The 18,414-nt window shown below is 41.5% G+C and overlaps 1 protein-coding gene across 1 annotated transcript; it reads right to left on the reverse strand.

Moving 5' to 3' along the window:
• Nucleotides 1-6,488: 6,488 nt before the first annotated feature.
• Nucleotides 6,489-18,368, reverse strand: mtmr6 (myotubularin related protein 6). Its single transcript, XM_080514712.1, has 15 exons — nucleotides 18,185-18,368; nucleotides 15,744-15,875; nucleotides 13,951-14,113; nucleotides 12,879-13,036; nucleotides 11,618-11,746; nucleotides 11,138-11,272; nucleotides 10,736-10,868; nucleotides 10,533-10,642; nucleotides 10,293-10,418; nucleotides 10,129-10,178; nucleotides 9,467-9,560; nucleotides 9,251-9,357; nucleotides 8,359-8,493; nucleotides 7,585-7,711; nucleotides 6,489-7,131 (listed from the first exon to the last, which is right to left on the reverse strand). Exons 1-15 carry the CDS (start codon nucleotides 18,206-18,208, stop codon nucleotides 6,775-6,777), a joined length of 1,980 nt encoding a protein of 659 aa, XP_080370838.1. The 5' UTR covers nucleotides 18,209-18,368; the 3' UTR covers nucleotides 6,489-6,774.
• Between the last annotated feature and the right edge of the window lie 46 nt (nucleotides 18,369-18,414).

Raw genomic sequence — 18,414 nt, forward strand, 5'->3', positions numbered from 1 at the left:
ATCATACGATAAAGGCCATTACCATAAATCTTGCTCTGTATATCATGGAATTTACAGAGCTGCAGTCACAAGGATTTAATAGGAAAGTATGAGAGCAAGTTACACTTTTAAATATGTATTGCAAATTAAAATATAGTTCACCTGACACCTCCCCCAGATTCACTAGTTCGGTGCTTGTAAAAAGCAACATGTGCTCCCTTCACAAGGCTAATTGTTCAGTTCACAGTTTTTTACACTACAACAAAGAACAAAGATTTATGCATGCATCCAGCAGGAGCAGGCACAGAGTCTAATACCACCCCTCCAAAGCCCTCTCTGTCTAAATAGGGTTCCCATTTCAGCCCCCTGAGTGAAGCTCAGCACTAAGTGGGACAATTAGAGGACATTTCTTTCTCCGTATCACTTACTCTCACTGTGGCGTCTGCTAATAGAGCTCTGTGTGCATGTGTGCACCATTTGCTCAGTGAATGCACTACATATATTATTTTTAAGTCTTTATCCTGGGCCAAGAAGAACTTCACGATGCTTTCTTTTTTAAGTGCTTAAATGTTATCGTGTGCGTAACTGACAGAAAGCAGATTTGTGAATAATTTACTTGGGTTACTTGGCAAAATGATAACGCATTAATGTTACAGAGCTCCAAACATCTCTAATGCCATAATGCTGACTGATACAAAGTGTCCACATTTCATGCTTCTATTTTTTTTGCATAGAAGGAAGCATGGAAGTTTCCAGTTGCTCTCAGTCTGCGGATAAAAGCTTGGTGAGGCAGTTTGTTTTTGTCTTTACTGCCCAGTATCTTTTACCGTAGGGGAGAAGGGAGAACAGGTGGTGTCCAAGGTAGGTGGGGTCATTTGAGATGGGCGTGGTGTTCTTCTGAAGTCGGAAGGTGTCGATGCCTTTTAAGAGAACTAGTGTGGACCAACCCAATGATTTTCTCAGCCGCTCTCACAACCCGCTGAAGGTTCTTCCAGTCCCCTGCAGTGCCGCTGGTGAACCACACCATGCAGCAGTATGCCAGGAGGCCCTCGATGGTGCTTCTGTGAAAGTTCAGCAGCAGAGGTTGAGGGAGGTGAGCCTGCTTTAACTACCTGAGGATGCAAAGTCTCTGTTGTGCTTTCCCCACCTGGTAGGAGATGTTGTTGGTCCAGGTGAGGTCAGCAGAGATGTGCACACCGAGGAACTTGAAGGTCTCCACCCTCTCTACCTCCTGTCTGTTGATGCAGAGTGCTCCATGCATGTGGATCAACTGAAATACACAACCAAGTTCCTCGGTCTTGCTTGTGTTCAGGTCCAGGTTGTTTCTGATGCACCATCCTACCAAGTGCTGGACCTCCTCCCTTGCCAAGTTTATTATTATTTAAAGGAAAAAGCAATAGTAATATTAGTAATCTTTTCCCAAGAGCTTGTCTCTGCCATTTTGACCGAAGTGATTCAATGAGGTGACTTACATGTGCATGTGTTAGGAGAGATTTGTTTTGTCTCAATGTACAAAAGTTCCTAGGGGTCTGTGATGCCAATCTTCATTTGTCTTTGTGTAACAAAGTCAACAGACACCCAGAATGCTGTAAAACCAGTTTTGTGTGAATCCACTCCACAAAGCAGATATGCACCTGGCATATTCAAAATAATCCAAGTCTTTAAATGCAAATCTTCGACTCCAATGGCAGGCAAAAGGCAATATATGTTTTGTGATTAAAAAATACAACACTCAACTCTTATGAACTACTTGTATTGAGTTACTCCAGAATAGTGTGAGTGTAATATAATATAAATGAGAACCTTTTCAAAAGTTCTTTTTGTGTAAAAACCATGGCTGAAGCTGTACAAAAGGCCAAAACAAGAGTCAAGTCAATGATTAGTACTATGCACAGAAACACACAAACCTGCAGTGTGGTCGTTGTTAATCTTTTACTTTAACACTGACTGTATTACACCGCCTAGCGCAGACATGTGCAACTTTATTCTTCACAGTAGAAGATCAAATGATTTGAGGTGTTATGTGTTTCAATGTGAAAATTATTGAATGCACGCATTTTGATCAAACAGGTTCAATTTTCACTCGCTGAGTTGGCACACACACACGCACGCACACACACACACACACACACACACACACACACACACACGCACACACACACACACACACACACACACACACACACACACACACACACACACACACACACACACACACACACACACACACACACACACACACACACACACAGTTTATCTTAAGCCAGAGCTGCAAAGACCTTCTGTCCTCAAACAACCTGACCAGCAGGGCCCATGGTGGTGATGATGGTGTGTGTGTGTGTGTGTGCGTGTGTGTGTGTGTGTGTGTGTGTGTGTGTGTGTGTGTGTGTGTGTGTGTGTGTGTGTGTGTGTGTGTGTGTGTGTGTGTGTGTGTGTGTGTGTGTGTGCCCACATTATTAACCCCCCCCCGGATTACAGTCTGTACTCCTTTGTTACTGGTAATCAGGGAGTGGTGCACACTGTTCTTAAGCTGTCTAAGCACAGACTAAACAAACACTTTCAAAGACTGCATTTTCTCTACAGCCATGTCCACGCATTTCACACACACAATCACAGAGAGAACACTATGCACAAAAGGAAGACTAATAACGAATCCACGATAAAAAATTATCTCATTCTGTCTTAAAATTTTGAAGAAACTTATTTTTTAACAGATCGCTGACAAATTTATGTTTGACGGGAATAAGAACAACACAAAAGAGTGCAAAGCACAATATTATTCAAGTTTAAAGAAAGTATTTAAGTTAAAGGAAGCATTAAACAGTCACACCACACAACCTTGTGCACATGCATGTCAGCATGCATATCTTATACGTATCTTTGTGCACATATAGACTTTTGCATGTAAGCTGAATGTGTAAAGTGAAGCACAGTATAACTGCTTATGCTAAGAAATCTTGTACTAGAATGCCGTGCAGCACTCGTCTGAATGATTCAGAGCCTTCGGAGAGCCCTCGGCAGCTTTTCTCTGGAAGTGACTCCTCAATGTTTAATGGAAGGTAATATGCACAAGTAGGCTACAGAAAGGCCACTCTTGACACAGACAGCAGAGACATGGTGTTATGGGTGGCGTATCAACACCCTAAATAGAAGGCACGTGTCACCGAAAAACCACAATATTGTCCTGAAGATGCAGTCATTGATGCTAAATCATGAAAATAACAGATACTTGCAAGTTGTAGTAACTAAATGAGGCCAATAAAAAGCTAATAGAAAGGCGAAAACTACATTTTACCTTCTTTGTTGTGTGTGGATACACTGCATTTGTTAGCCTGCAGAGGGTGTGCCCCATGTTTCAGCATGAGTCAGCTGGGACATGCTACTGCTCCCCTGGACCCTGGACCGGTTAGAGCAGGTATAAAAAATACATGGATGGATGAATGGCGTACTACGCACAAATCATTGTGGCTTTTTTCATTGCAGTTAGAGAGCTCTTGAAAAAAAGCTGTATAGGCATCATTCAGCATCACCAGCCTGTCTTTTACTCCACATAAATAACGACTTGCTTATTTGCAAATAGATGCTGATGTGTCTGAAGCCGATAGCCACTTAGTCTGATTGCACTCTGGATGTACATGTAGGCACAAAACTGAAATTGTGGCATTTATTGAACACAGTGATGTGAGTGTCGTTCCGAGGAGGGGGAAACTTCACCGTTGCCCCTGCTTGCACAAAATTCATAAAGAATTTAAAAGCTGGCTGCCTGCGTGAAACACGAGAATGAATGGAGTTTTCACTTTGCAATGAAGAAAAATAACACCCACCACCCAGCAGCTCTGTAAGTCCTGATATCCTCCAGGTTGGACGTCTCCTGCAGTGAACATGTTGTGTACACCACAACTAATCCAATGAAGATCAAATCTTTTCTGAGCTCTGATTAGGAGCAAACTTACAACTTTAGCCGGGAAATAACACAGATATATTATTGTCTCAATGTATAAAAACATACATATGTTGTCAAATATGAGCCTCCCTCCCAGAACTACCAGACATGAAGTGTTACAATGGAGAGAAATGTCTTCAGAACTAAATGCATCCAGGGGAATCTTAAAAAAAAACATATGAAAAATGTGGCCAAAATAAGTCAGTCAACTTGAGATTTGATCTCCTCTTTGACACTATTCAGACTCACTGACATCAGACTCTGGTTATTCCCTGTGCATCAGTGCCAGCAGCCCCTGATCAGGGTCAGCTGTCATAAATAATAAGTCCTTGACTTGGCGGATGAATGTGACCAGTGGGATTTGGAGATCAGTGCGCATTAGTAAGTCAGATCATCTGATCAATGTGAGACGTAAAACAGCACGAGATGATCGATGAGGGTGGCAGCTGGCAGGTGAACATCTTCAGGGTCTGTCAGCCTGGAAACAGTTTTGTATTTTGGTTTTGGCACGTTATATTTATGATCATTTAACAGACATAAACCTTTACATAGCAGTTGTTGAAATACTTGGAAATTAAAAAGTATATAATAGTAATGTGAAATCTATCTGGTGAAAATCAGAAATTTTTGTTTACAGTTTGTCGCGAGAAAAACTTAAAATTTTATTATTTTAACATTTGACTTCTGGAAATGATTGTCTCTACATTATTGCATGTCACTCTCCTACTTGTAAAGTGAAATTTGTATGTTGTTAAAGAGGTATTATGTAATATTTTATGTGAAAAAATGTTGTCTAAGACATCATAAAATGCCTCAAATCATCAAATCAGATTAAATGCACTAAAATCCATTTGAATGCACTAAACTAAACAAGCTCAAACAAATGTCTTTTTTTAAAATTTTGCTTTGTGCTTATTTCTTAGCCATGTATTATTGTATTGTATTATTTGCAAACAACAAAGTATATTGCCTTACTAGATGTATTTGTATATATTTAAATAAATAGGACAAAAGGTTACAGTAGTGCATATCTCATTGTTTATTTAACAACTCATATTGCATGAATGGAAAACATTGTGTGTGGGGTGGTAAACTGGAACGAATGCACTTTAACATCTTTGAACTTATTGAGTGAATCAGTCATTGGGCCGACATGGTGCTGAAAGCTTAGCTAATGTGTCACAGCAACACAGCATTAATCCAGCTGTGTGCACTCTACTCTAATAGTGTCAATTTAAAGTAACACAAGTTATTTTCCCCAGTAACCCTGCTACTTTTGAAAGCAGTGTTTAGTACATTTGTGATCTTTAGAGATGTGCACAGTAGAATTTATATGGAAATTTGAATTAGTTTTGATATACAGTATATATACATATTTATTATTATTATTATTTTACCAGTCTGGTGTTTTCTCTCTCAATTTTCCATAATTTGATGTAAACAAGGGAACATAGACTGGGTTCTAATAACGAGAGGGCATTTATATAATCTGTAAGTTAATTTCAAATATATAATCCTTTGAATTAACCTAAAGTGTCTGGACATATGGAACATTCTCCATGAAATCACTGACAAATATACGGCTTATTATATAAAGGCCTTAATAAGGCCTATTGTAATGCCATGTTTTCCTCTGTTCGCTCCCTCTCCCTGTCCTTGAAACAAAAAGAAAAAACCGTAATCAATCCTTGTTTGCTGTTGTTTTTCCTCTCCTCTCTTTCCTTTTCCTCCATAGACCCAGAGCAGCAAAATGATAACATGAGCTTTTGATGCAAGTCCAAATGTGTGTGTTTGTGTTGGACATTATTAGGAAAAACAAGTGCATTTCTTTTTCTATTTTTGTACATTTCTTTTGTCATATTTTGGACCTTCGGGTCGCCGGTCTTGGTAGGTGTGCCCTAAACCAGACTTTCAACTGCCATCTTTCAACATGTCAAATCCGATGTTATATTTCGTCAGTCTGTCAGATGAGAGCAAAATCAGCTCAGCAGCAACAGTAGATTAGGTTGGATTCAAGCCTCTGGATGAAATTCACCGTGTTCAATGCCAAAAGTTGTGGTTTATTGTGGATTTCGATAAGTGCTGTGAATATCCAGGCCACAGGGCTTAACAGCATGCTGAACTAGTTTAGTACAGCACATTTTGAGTCGCCATTCATTACAGGAGAATTTGGGGAACCTAAACTGACAATCCAGAGAACCACCAATTAAGAATGAGAATCTGTCAATGAAAAATATCACATCTCCCTCAAGAAAAAAAAATTATATGGTTGATTGGTATTTCAACGCTATTTGTTTATTCATTAACATCACTGTTGTTATATACTGTATAATCTGGTTAATACTGGATCCCTGCTATAAGCTTTAAAACACTTTGTCAGTGCGATTCTTTCAGACATACAGCCATTGCGTGAGCACTGTCAACATATTTCGTGAATACGTAGTTTTTATTCTGGCTTTGACGAAATTAAACTTGTTTGATTTTGCTTCACACAAATAAAAAACGCTTTTCTTTCTTTCTGTAAACGCAATGTTAAAAGGACATCACATAACTGAACAAATCATCGGACGCATTATGATAAGTTTATTCTCATTCTCCATAGTGCTTTTCAACTTTCATTAAAAAAAAAAAAAAACAGAGGCCTTTTCACTATAGGTGCAGTATACGCCACGTTAGGCTTTTCAAAGAGATTTAGACTATACAGACTTCATCCAGTCGACTCGTTCTGCAACATTATGTAATCAACAATTAATCACATCAAGAACAACAGCTTCCCCGTGAGCCCCCGGCCCCACCCCCCTCGACTCAGTCGTTCCCGTCCCTCAGCATCCCACAATCCTTCCCGGGGTTTTTCAGCAGGTCATGCGAGCCACTCCGAACTCCAGGCTGACAACAGCTGGCTCCTCTTTGGCCAGCTCGTTGTTGTATGTCCCTTCCAGCTCCCCGTAGCTCTGCTTCCTGCTGTCGGTGCCGCTGCTGCCCTCTACTGTCCGCTCCGTGTCCGTGCTCTCCATGGCCTCCTCGCCCACCTCCTCCTGCCCCTCGTCGTCCTCCTCCTCGTGACGCTGCGCCTCCTTGCGGTTGACGGGCGCCCCCAGAATGAGGGAGTCGGGACGTGGCGGGAGGGTGCTGGAGCGCTGCTCTCTGGTGGGAGGAGGTGCTGGGGGGTCCAAGGTGGTGACGGGGGTCACGCCCAGCTGCTGAAGCCTCTGAATATAGAGAGAGCATCACAAGACGATTGTTTTTTAAAATGTTCTATTAAGACCTAGTTAAAGAAGCACATAGCCTGAAAAAAGACAGAATGTCCTGATTATTATACTCATTTATCTTATTTATAGTGTCTAAACATTTCTCGGTTATCTGTGTCTTTTTTTTGACGTTTTCTATAAATGTTTACATAACCCTCTTTTGGAAAATGAAACTGATGTGTAATAAATAAAAAAGCAGCTCCAAACAAAATAACTCCACCGAACACATCTTTGGATAATGGCTGCTTTCTTCTTCAAAGTATTCAAGACTCATGATCTGGTGATTAGTAACAAGAACAGCTGACCTTCTGTTTGGTGCAATCAACATCCTTACGTCAGAGGAAAAATCGCTAAACTATTTTGGACTAACTTTGTGCATGAAGTTAATCTGCATATGAAGATAACCGTGCTCACAGTTTCCAGCGCTTGCAGCGTGCTCTCTGCCTTGCGGCTGTTCTCCCTCAGAGTCAGAACGGTTTTCAGGATTGACTGACGTGGGTGCATGGACCGATCAAACTGGTGATACATGTTCCTCCAGAACCTTGAAGAAAAGAAAAAGTAAACAGAAGAATTTCCAAAGAGCTAAATGTTTTGCTAACAGATCAGCAGACTAAAAACGGGTGTGTCTGGACTGCAGACTGAATTTATTGGTAGCCAGGAATGTCATTAAATCAAATTAATTTAATTAAAGTCATTCCTTTCATACAGATTTTAATAATATTTAATATTATGTGTGAATTTCTATTGGGAGTGACTGCGTCCTACTTTCTAAAAACAAAAGTGGCCCAATATTAAGTATTGGCCTGAGGAGAGTGATAAACTAAATGAGAATGCAATTGTTTTACTAATACAAATTCCAGAAGAACCACAGAAGGATGGCGAGCCTCAGTGATGAACAAAGATACAATAATATCAAATCGTCGTTTTTCTCGTTTGAAAAGGAACAAGATGAAGTGGAGAAGTTATGAATATGGTCATAATATTAGTAAAGATCACAGTTAAAACTAGATATTTTCATGACGACACATCTAATTAGTTTGACATTGGGACATTTTGTAATAAACCTCTCGTGGTTGTTTAGCGCCATCCACTGAAAAACAGTAATAAAAACCGAAAGATTAAAAAAAAAAAATCTGCATCAACTTTTGTAGATGCTGTCGACTTAACAAAGAGGTGGGTGGTACTTACTTGAAGTGATAAGGCAGGGTGGAGGGCTCCAGCACAGGATGTGCTTCAGAGTACGCCGGGCTGTAGAACGGATTCAAGTAGTTTTGTTTTTCACTCATCAGAAAAGCCCACAGGGAGTGAGTTCGCTCTCTCAGCCTGGAAGACACGACGACATATCACCTCAGTAACTCCACAACCTATTAAATAAGAAACTCATTTGTTTTTCTGTATTATCATATTCAGCCTGCTTTCTATAAACAATGGATTTTCAGTCATGAGATTCTGTGAAGCTCATTCGCGCATTAAAAAGAAATGATTCACTTTACTTTTTCAGTTTTGGACTAAATTCAGCCTCTTTTAACGCAGCTGTGGTAATTTCCACCTTCACCTCGAGTCACATTCCAGACTCCAGATGTAAACGTTATCTTTAAATATTTCATATGATGCGTTGTAGTAAAACGATTAATTATATCCTGAAAAATGTTTTGTTTTCTTTCGGGAATGAAAAATTACAATAAGCTAAATTGTTGTTTTGCTTTGCGAGGATTATATCTGAATATATGTGGGTGTGATTGAGGACATCCACGCTAATCATTCTGAGGGGGAAAATATGTAAGCATCTGTCTCATCCACGCTAGTTTCATTCACTGATTGTGTTTTGAAGCATGCCTTGTGAATATAGCAGCCACACCAGTATATTACTTTGTATTTGTTTGTCTTAGCAGCAGGTAATAGATAATGATGTTTGGTACAGTTCAGTCTGTTTGAATGCACAAAGAAACACTTTTTTTTTTTTTAAGTCAACAGATGCATCACACTACTGTTGTTCTTCGTGTCGCAAAAACGCAAACCCAGTAAATAATTTGACACAACTATGTTAAACAAAGGCCGCGGCACGAATGTGCCCACTTACTGCAACTCCTCCCTCTGCCTCTGGTTGTTGCCCAGGAAGTTCCCGTACTGACAGGAGTGGACGTGTTCGTGGATCTGCAGCAGGAACCACTCGCTGAACTCAAAGGCCTGGGGAGGATGAATAGCAGGTCATAAAAAAGACGTTCTGCAGCTGGTAAAACACACAATACCGGTCCATGTGAGAGAAGCAGCCGCAGGCACGCCGACATCCACGCACCTGTGGGAACTGCTCAGTCAGCTGCCAGACGCTCTCCAAGAACTGAGTGAAGATGGGAGACACTTCCTTTGGATCCCCGTCTAACTGGTCACACCTGGACATAAGCAACCGAGGCACAGTCATTTAGAAAGGTGGTTTAGCATAACGTGTTGAATCTCTAATCACTGTTATTACGTAGAGAAAGTTATCATTAGTTTATCTCGTAAACATCTAGGCCGAGAGAGGACGGTGGCCACATGAAGGAGAATAGACGATGATTTCTAGGCTGTACAAGTAAAGGGAGAAGAAAGGCAAAGGTTGGGGGGTTTTAATCCACCCCCCCATCTCTTTCTGACCATGCATCCTTGGGCAAGACACTGAACTCCCAAGGTGCTCCCAGCAGTGTGTGAGAACTGTGTATAGCTGCATCACCATCATTGGTGAGCAAGTATGTGCGTGAAAGGGTGAACATGAAGCTCCTCCAAAGTGTGTTGACACTGCCCAAGCTTTAGAATCTACATTTACATCCACTTATCAATTAATGTTTAATTTGTGGCAATATAAGCTCGTGTTGCTGTGCTCAGCCACAATTTGGCCTCGTGGTTGTACGGATGAATTATGTGTGGTCTTCTCAATGATCAGATCGCCCGAACCTGATCTCAAAGTGATCAGGCAAAACACACCTGTCTGCAAATTTATGACCAAAAGAGATCCAGTCTTTCTCAATCAGTACCTGCAAGACAAATGTAAGCAGACAGCAAGTTTAAAGTAACAGGTACAAACACAGCGGGAGATTAGATTCACATCAGCATCAGCATAATCTTGGGTCTCTGTTTGTGGCTGGTACCATGAAGCCCTTGACAGTGCGGTAATACGGGTCCATTAGCAGCGCCCCCAGGGAGCACACTTGGGCCGTTCTGTCCCATCCGTCTGAACAATGAACCAACACACTCGCCCCTTCCACCGTCACAGCCTGAGGTCGGGAGAACAGGAGAGGAGGAAGGCAGTAAAAACATAGAAAGGGCTGGCAGGATGAGTGGGCGTGCGTTTTGAAATAAAAGAATCCGATTGGAGAAGACAAATGTACCTTGGTGAGAAAGATGGCTGCATCTACGATCGCCTTGATGTGCCGCAGCCAGCCGCTGCTCTCTAATCCCACCAGGTAGTCACTCATGGAAAGAGACCGAGTGCCGACCACTAAGAGACAGGAAGCGATTCTGGGTATTGACCAAAACGTGTGTACGTGTGTGTGTATATGTGTATGTGTGTGTGTGTGTTTGCATGTTTCACCTTCTAACAGTTTCTGCAGGCTGGACCTCATTACGTGGATGTTCTCAATGCCAACAAACTGGAAGCGGATGTTGGAGTAGTTGTCCTCGTTCTCGTAGCCTTTACCGGCGGCCCGGTTAGCGAGTGCGTTCAGCTGACGGGCGGAAAAACAGCAAAGCTAAGTGGCAGAACTGATGAATCGTCAAAAAGTTAGAAAGGTCCAGTTGCCGTTTAAGACACAAAACTAAACGAGAACATTTCTGATGAAATATTACGAGCTTGCCGCCCGCTGCTGACAAGTTTTCCCTCCATTGCGTTTGTGTCAGTGACAGAATAACAATAAAAACTCTGCTCACCACATGACGAGCCCATTTACATGCGCAAGACATGTAAAACATTCAGTATTTTAAGCCTTCAGCTCACCTTTGGCCTCGTATCCATGACATAAACGAATCGGCTGTTGTGATTGGCTTTGCTGATGGCCTGCAGCAAGCTCTCGTCCTCCAGGCAGCGTGCACTGAACCCGGAGAGCGGCTGGCTGCATCGACACACGGCTGCCTGAGATAAGGATAAAGGCAAGGCAGCAAAGTCCTTAAAATATCAGTTCACATTTTAAAGGACTTAATGACAGTGTACGTATTTCTGGCATTATGTTAATGATCAGAATATAAGTGATAAGTGTCTGCGCTTTCATCAAATGTAGTCAATCTGAGACAGTGGTTAGTTGTTAGTGGTTGTGAGGTTTAGTGCAGCTTATGTGAAGGTAGAAGAGAGGGAGCGGCTCTGGGAGAAGCATGAGATTGTGTGCAAGTGAATTAAAAAAAAAAGCCAAAACAAAGACCAAGCAAAAAAAAAGCCAAAACAAAGACCAAGCAAACAACTTGATTGTCGTTATCAAAGTACCTTCTTCTCTTGGTAGAAATATGTGAGGACTGGAAAACGACCTTTGCTTCTGAACTTGGAGCTCCCCACGATGATAGGCTTACTGGCAGTGATGGGAACATACAAGTCTCGAGGATACGTTTCACACACCTGGAAATACACGAGCACATTACATAGAGGTTCACTCACGTTATGTAAAACACAAAGGCTGATATCTCTGGTTTTTGGAGTATCAGTGCAACGTCTGAGGTTTGAAGCCACAACAATGGAACTGAATGATTATTGCTCGTAGTCATGTGCACTTCCCCTTTGACCAGTAACACATTGTTTTTTCCCCAACAGGATTTTACATTTTTGAGTTGCTCTGATTAAGCATCACCCAGACTGGTGATGGTTGCAACAGGATAAGCAAGAAAACAAGCCAAGTTTACAGTCCAAGAATACTAATAATTTGATATGCCAACGCCTTCAAAAGGGTGCAGCCGGAGAGATGCTACTGCTGCTTCAGTAGAAGCACTGGTTCTGAAATGTACCAAAGTAAGAGTTTGTTTTTTGAACTGCGATATTTGTCACTTTGCAATGAAGACTTTTCCAATCTCCATGTGTAGAGGTTACAACCGCTGAGGAGCTAACTTGGAGAATATGAAGCGTAGAAAATACAGATATTTGTGTTGAAATATATAAATTAAAAGTAAAATGTCGTCAGAAAAATCTGTGCAGGTACAGCGATGAAGTCACTAACAGCATCTGCCACAAAGGGTTAAGACGTCATGTTGGAGCTGGAGAGAATACTGTCGGTTCATCTAACTAAGGTTAGGGTGACGCGCCATCTTGTGGACAAATATGAGCATTGTCGGTATGGCGGTGGAATACAACAGGTTTATCCACTTTTACCGCCGCCACTCCATCTGTCATTACAGTTAAACTCGTCACACAAAAAACAGTCCACACAAAACCTGTATAAAATTAGTCTATTTACATATTATGCGTAAATAGCACTGAGCAGTTTGTAGATATGTACAACAAAGGCTGGGTAAACATAGAAATGACAGACACTTTGTTAAGAATATAATTACCACTAATTTTATTGACATGTGGAATTTATGGAAAATTAATAATGAAAAACCAACAACTTTGCATGTTTCCAAAGGTATCCAAATATCAAAATTATTGTAAAAGTATGAAAGTGATCCAGCCTGGGTGGTTTTGGACATTCCCCCCCCCCCCTCCAAAAAAAAAAAAAAAAAAACCGGCTCTGCATCCTCTGTATTTGAATATCTACCTTGTAATGTCTGTTGACATCCGTGAGCTGCCACTGGTCACACGGGACTCCCATCCTCTCGAACTCCGACCCCAGGTCGATGAGCTGCCATCCTTCCTCTCTCTGCTGGTCGTTTTGTTTGGGGTTGTAGGAGAATGCGTAAAGCTCCTCATAGCCAACTGCATGGAGAAACACAGAGTGAAGATACACATGTGTAAATAGAGCCACTCTTTTTGGTAGTGGCTCCCTAAGGCTTTCACGAAATTACACCGAAACATATGTTTTTTTTTTCTTGTTTTATTTTATTACACACCAGAGTCCTTTTCAAAATTAGTTTGATCATGAATAATGAATTGGCTTTATAAAAAAAAAAAAAAAAAAAAAAAAAGACAATAACTACAATAGGGAAAAATGCTAAAATGACAAGAATTTCTAAAAGAGTTTAAAATATAATAATAAAAAAAAAAGCAAAGACAGGAGATCAAATTGCCAACGTGTCTTAAATGTCCTTCCTCCCTGTGGACATAAGACTCTATAACTCCTCTTGGTAAATTGTGCTTTGATGATTTCATTCATTCTGTGTGTATATTAGCCATTGTTAAGCCTTGCACATATTAATATTTTAAAACAGTTATTATTCTGTGTGGGAGCAATGCATAAAGTAATTTCCTTCTGGGATTAATAGCATATTTCTATTCTATTCTGTTGTGTCAAAATTATTAAAATGCTGGAAAATAACACTGAAACTGCTAAAACAGCTAAAAATTGAATGTTTACGGTCTTAAATTGTTAGTGAATCATCATAAAGGCGACATATATTACAGTTTTTGAACCTGTTTCAAATCTACTGTGTAGATAAAACTTTAGAAGCCGTGTCAGCCTCATTTTAAAGGTTTAACATGTTTTGCGGCTCCAGGCAAATTTGATTTGGTGGAGAGAAGGAAAAAAAAATCTTGCAGACCCTACATGGAGCCAATACGCGAGGAGATGATGAAATGAGATGAAGGGAACCGTGCAAACACATATGGTAATAACAGTCACATGACAATACATTGCTCTCAACACTCTGAGGCGAACGTGCTGCTGAACTCACCCGGCCGCAGAAGACGCAGCAGCGAGCTGTAAATGTCGTGACAGTCTCTTTCCCTCTGCACCACGAAATGAACAACCCTGAAGTTGCGACACTGAATGACCAGAGGACAGCCGGTTGTGGTCAGAGAGAGCTTTTCCACAGAAGCTATATGATGATGCAAAATCTGCAGGGAAAGATTATTAGATAAAATTAGGTAAAAAACAAAAAAAAACAATGATGTTTTAGAGAAAAAACTCTGCAGAAACAATGCAATGTGAGTAAAATGAGTAAGAAAAGTGGCTCAAATATGAATGGAGTGAGAAGATGTGTTGACGTGTTCTTCCACATTGGATAGGAAAAAGTTTCGACTAAAATCCTGGACTACTTTCTTGAGCAGTTGAAATGCACAGCATTACCATATTTACAGGTATCAGTCATCAAGGCAAGAGGAACCAGAAAGACGCACATTCACACATTGAGCACTGGGGGTGTTGAGCGAAACCCAAACACTTTCTGATCTGACTGGCTGTTGAGAGAAAACCCGTGTGCAGATGTTGAGAACATGCAAATGGTCACAGCAAAAAAAAAATCTCTGAGTGGAACCACAACTAGTCTCAGTATGAGGAAGCTTGTTAACCACCAGCCCATCGTTGCAGCCTGCAAATAACTCCTGCATTGGACAAGAGCAAAAATCTTAACATCATGTTGTAGAAGATAAAACTCAAAACAAAGAAAGCAGGTTTCCTGTCTCAGCACATATGGCAGGAAGGATGGTGGCGGTGGGATTGGGGGAGGGGGGGTCACGGTTCAGGTTCAGGTTCTGCTGCACAAGGCATTTTACACCACACCAATATTTCCACAATGCACACGCCAGCAGTGTAGCAATCGACATACTGCAGAACTGATTTAAAAGAGTGTGAAACCTGGCAATGGAAGTCGGGAGACAGAAGTGAGTTCAAATAATAGAAGTGATCCACCAGTGATAAAACAGGACAGCCCTCTTGTATTCAGGTGAAGGCACAAAGTGCTCATATACTTTAATTACATGCAAAAAGACACCTGATAACTGCACAAGTGGCTACTTTTACAAAGGTTTTGAAGCACCACCAACTTCCTCTTACCACATTACACGCTTGCATGATTTCTCCCTCCTAATGCAAACCTGCTCAGCTGCGACCGGATTGCAACACATGGCATTTATTTGGTAACAAAACATTCGTCGAACCGTGGTCAGTCAGTTCCTGCACCCCGGGTTTGGGAGTTTCACTGAACAAAATGCTATTCTTAGACGTTTTTGGCAGCCGCAGCAAGGCTTTTGCCGGAGGCGACTGGCAGCCTGAGACTACATCAATCCTGCCAGAGAGAGAGTCCATAAATAATATACTGCAGAGTTAAAAAAGTTCATTACCAGCCGATTAGCTTGTCAATTTGTCTACTTCAAACTACATCTTATTATCGATAACTTTTGGTAAAGTGCCACATCGTCCGAGATCATCTACTGATATTACATCTATTCCATATTGCATAGCTGTGGTATAACATAGCACCTTGGCACCAACACTCACTGGAGGACACCACCGGTGAAGTGTCGAGTGTGATTGCATCCTTGAGCAAAGAACTTGAGAAAAGACACGACTTCTTTGTGAGACACGATCAAAGTTTCTTTTTTCATGAACAATTAGTGGGATAAAATTGTTTTTGAGCACCACCGCTGGGAATAACTGATGATTGTGGTGGAGAGCTGCCGTCTGTTAGACTCAGTGAAGGCAGCTACATTTTCCAGCACCAACAATCCTCCTCGAGCAGTCACTCACCCAGATCTCCTGTCCGGCGGCGGCCGAGCCGTTAGAACTGCTCTCTACAAAGATGAGGTGTGTGGCTGTGAGGTACAGTGTGCCATTTGTGGATTTGTTGCTGAAGCGATCCAGTAGCCGCACCTGCTCCACCTGCAAAAAAAAAGAAAAAACAGACATGGGAGGTCACGGGAGGTTGCTCCTTTGGCTGAGGGTAGACAGAATGTATTGGGGTGGGGGGGGGGATCCTTTTCATAGATTTGACACTGAATTAAAATGACTGTAAGCGGCACTTGGCGAAGCTTTCAGCTGGCGCATCATTTAATCCTGACCACCTGGCTCGCACTCGCTGCCAGATCCATTATAATTGGCGTCACAATTTATTATCGTGCGCTGAGGGAAAAACAACTAATGTTGGCTGTTGCAAAACAATGTCATGAATATAACAAATAAGCTTCCTGTACATTAGTTCCACCGGTTCTCACCACCTGGAGACAAAAAGACAAAAACAACAACATTTGACTCTTCCTTAAGTGCACAAACTGTCTCAATTTAGACACAGTAAGTAGAATATTTACTCAAGACCTACATTTCCACATTGGAAAAAAAAACAAAAAACGACACTCCAGTAGTTAAATTAAGTACGAGGCCTGACTAGGCAAAAAAAAAAAAAAGTTCTGCCCTGGAAAAAGTAATTAATGCATGCAGCTTGTTTTTTATTCAGCTTTCTTTAAAAGTCAATAAGTGTCTTTGTCTTTGGCTGCTCCCTTCACCAGAGGTCAACACAACACTGCAGCTGGCACTGCAGACTGGTTCTCCCACACTGATGCATCAGAATAAATTACTAGTAACCTGCGCTGCCTTCAGTACAGCGTCACCAATTTCCATCCCAGAGACCCACTTGAATAAAAAGTACTTTACTCATTACTGCTCCAACAACATGGTGCTGGCTGCTGGTTTGAAAACTGATTCATGCCACTGCTCCACGGATTGTCCACGTCTATGATTCATCCTTTTGGCCATGCGTTTTGTTGACTCAGACATCCTCTTCTTTGTTTCCGTTTTCCTGTTGTTGTGAGATATGATGCAATGACTGAGCCCATCTCCGTCTCCTAGCAACCCGAGGGTCACAGCTCCACCGTAAGTTAGCTTCTATGGTTATACAGGAAGTCAAATGTGTGCCAGACTGAATAAATGAATTGGTGAAAGCGTAAGTGAAAAGTGCTTGAAGCCCCATCAGACAAATTAGAAGATTTCTGTCGCCCTCAAAGTGAAAACACATCTTTTATTACCGTTGTATAAAAACGTATCCTTGATTCCTAATCAAACAAGTAAGCAGGACTTACAACAGCTGGAATACGGCCCATCTGCACACAGTCACACCCACCAGATCTAATCACGTCTCGATTCACTCCCACAGTATAGTCTACACTTGACTGTGATGCAAGGTTATACCAATACCTTGGAAATGTTCTTGCAATAAAATGATGAAAGAAAGCCCGCCTTTTAGTTTACACACCGTGACAAATACACACAGGAGAGAAGATTACGCCTCATTAGCCCATGTTTTGCAAGCTGGAGAGGATCACATGGAGTAAGCTTGGCTGGTTAAAGTAAAGCCGACCAAAACGTAAACAATTCCTCTGACTTTGCAGTCCGGCATAGTGGAGTTAAAGTAACTATTCAGTGGAGTGTCAAAGTGCTGTAACAATCCATGCACTCTGAACCTGCATGAACACATTAACTGCAGGTACATCAATACTTTTACATGAACTTATTCTCACTTTAAGAAGCGTTGTAGCTGACACCAGGCCAAAGGTTGGCTGTCAGAGAAAGACAATCTCCCTGCACACACATTTCCTTAACAGCATGATTTAAACTATGTGAACATATGAAGACAAAAAAAAAAACAAAAACCTGCAACTCATCATTTCAAGCAATGAGTAACCACTGCCTTAAGAATGAACTTCACCTTTACTGCTGAAGTCATCAGTTTTGTTGGTTTTGCCTCAGATTTACTATTAGATGTTTGGGATAACAGACCACCTCTATGAATGATCAGATTACAAGTAAACGAACACTTCAAGTAACACAGTGATCAGCCTGTCGAGCAGGTCAATCAACGTGCCAATATGTTTTATTGTAACACTGATCTGTTGGAGTTGTGTCACATTGAATTCAATAGTGTAATGTTACTCTGATCGATTTAAAGGGTGTGTGGTTGAGACAGGGGAAGCTCTGCTGTCAGCTGTACCGGGAAACGTCCACCAGCTCATTGATGCTCGTCACGTATGACACTGACGACACCTGCTCGCCGCCGCGAGATGATACTGCTCCACGTACATCCAGTCTGAATCCTGATATGTCACGATCTGAACCAGGTTACAAAATCCAGGAAATGAAAAAGGCCGAGTCGCTCACTGAGTCCTATCCAGTCGCAATTAGCAGGAAATGTTAGCTACCTTCGGTGTTCGGATATGCTCCATTTCTCCGGCTCCAGACGACTGTCAGCGACCGCAAAGCTTCACGCGAGGCCTCGCGCTGTCAGCCGTGTCATGGAGGATATGTTGGACTCAAATGTTGCTCCGAACGAGAAGACTTTTTTTCTTTTTCCGGGAGCATCCGATATATTGTTTTTATTGTCAATCGCTCGAGATCCTCATCCGCTTGAAGGCCGCGGAAATACGTCATC

This window comes from Blennius ocellaris (genome assembly GCF_963422515.1).
Source record: "Blennius ocellaris genome assembly, chromosome: 19".
Taxonomy (NCBI): Eukaryota; Metazoa; Chordata; class Actinopteri; order Blenniiformes; family Blenniidae; genus Blennius; species Blennius ocellaris.

What these genes read in the sequence shown, in the direction of transcription:
- mtmr6 (XM_080514712.1), bottom strand. Translation starts at nt 18,208, where the DNA reads ATGGAGCATATCCGAACACCGAAG. An exon ending in CCGCCGGACAGGAGATCTGG is followed by an intron (nt 14,114 to 15,743) that starts GTGAGTGACTGC and finishes CTTTCCCTGCAG; the next exon opens with ATTTTGCATCATCATATAGC. An exon ending in GGTCATAAATTTGCAGACAG is followed by an intron (nt 9,561 to 10,128) that starts GTGTGTTTTGCC and finishes GCTTATGTCCAG; the next exon opens with GTGTGACCAGTTAGACGGGG.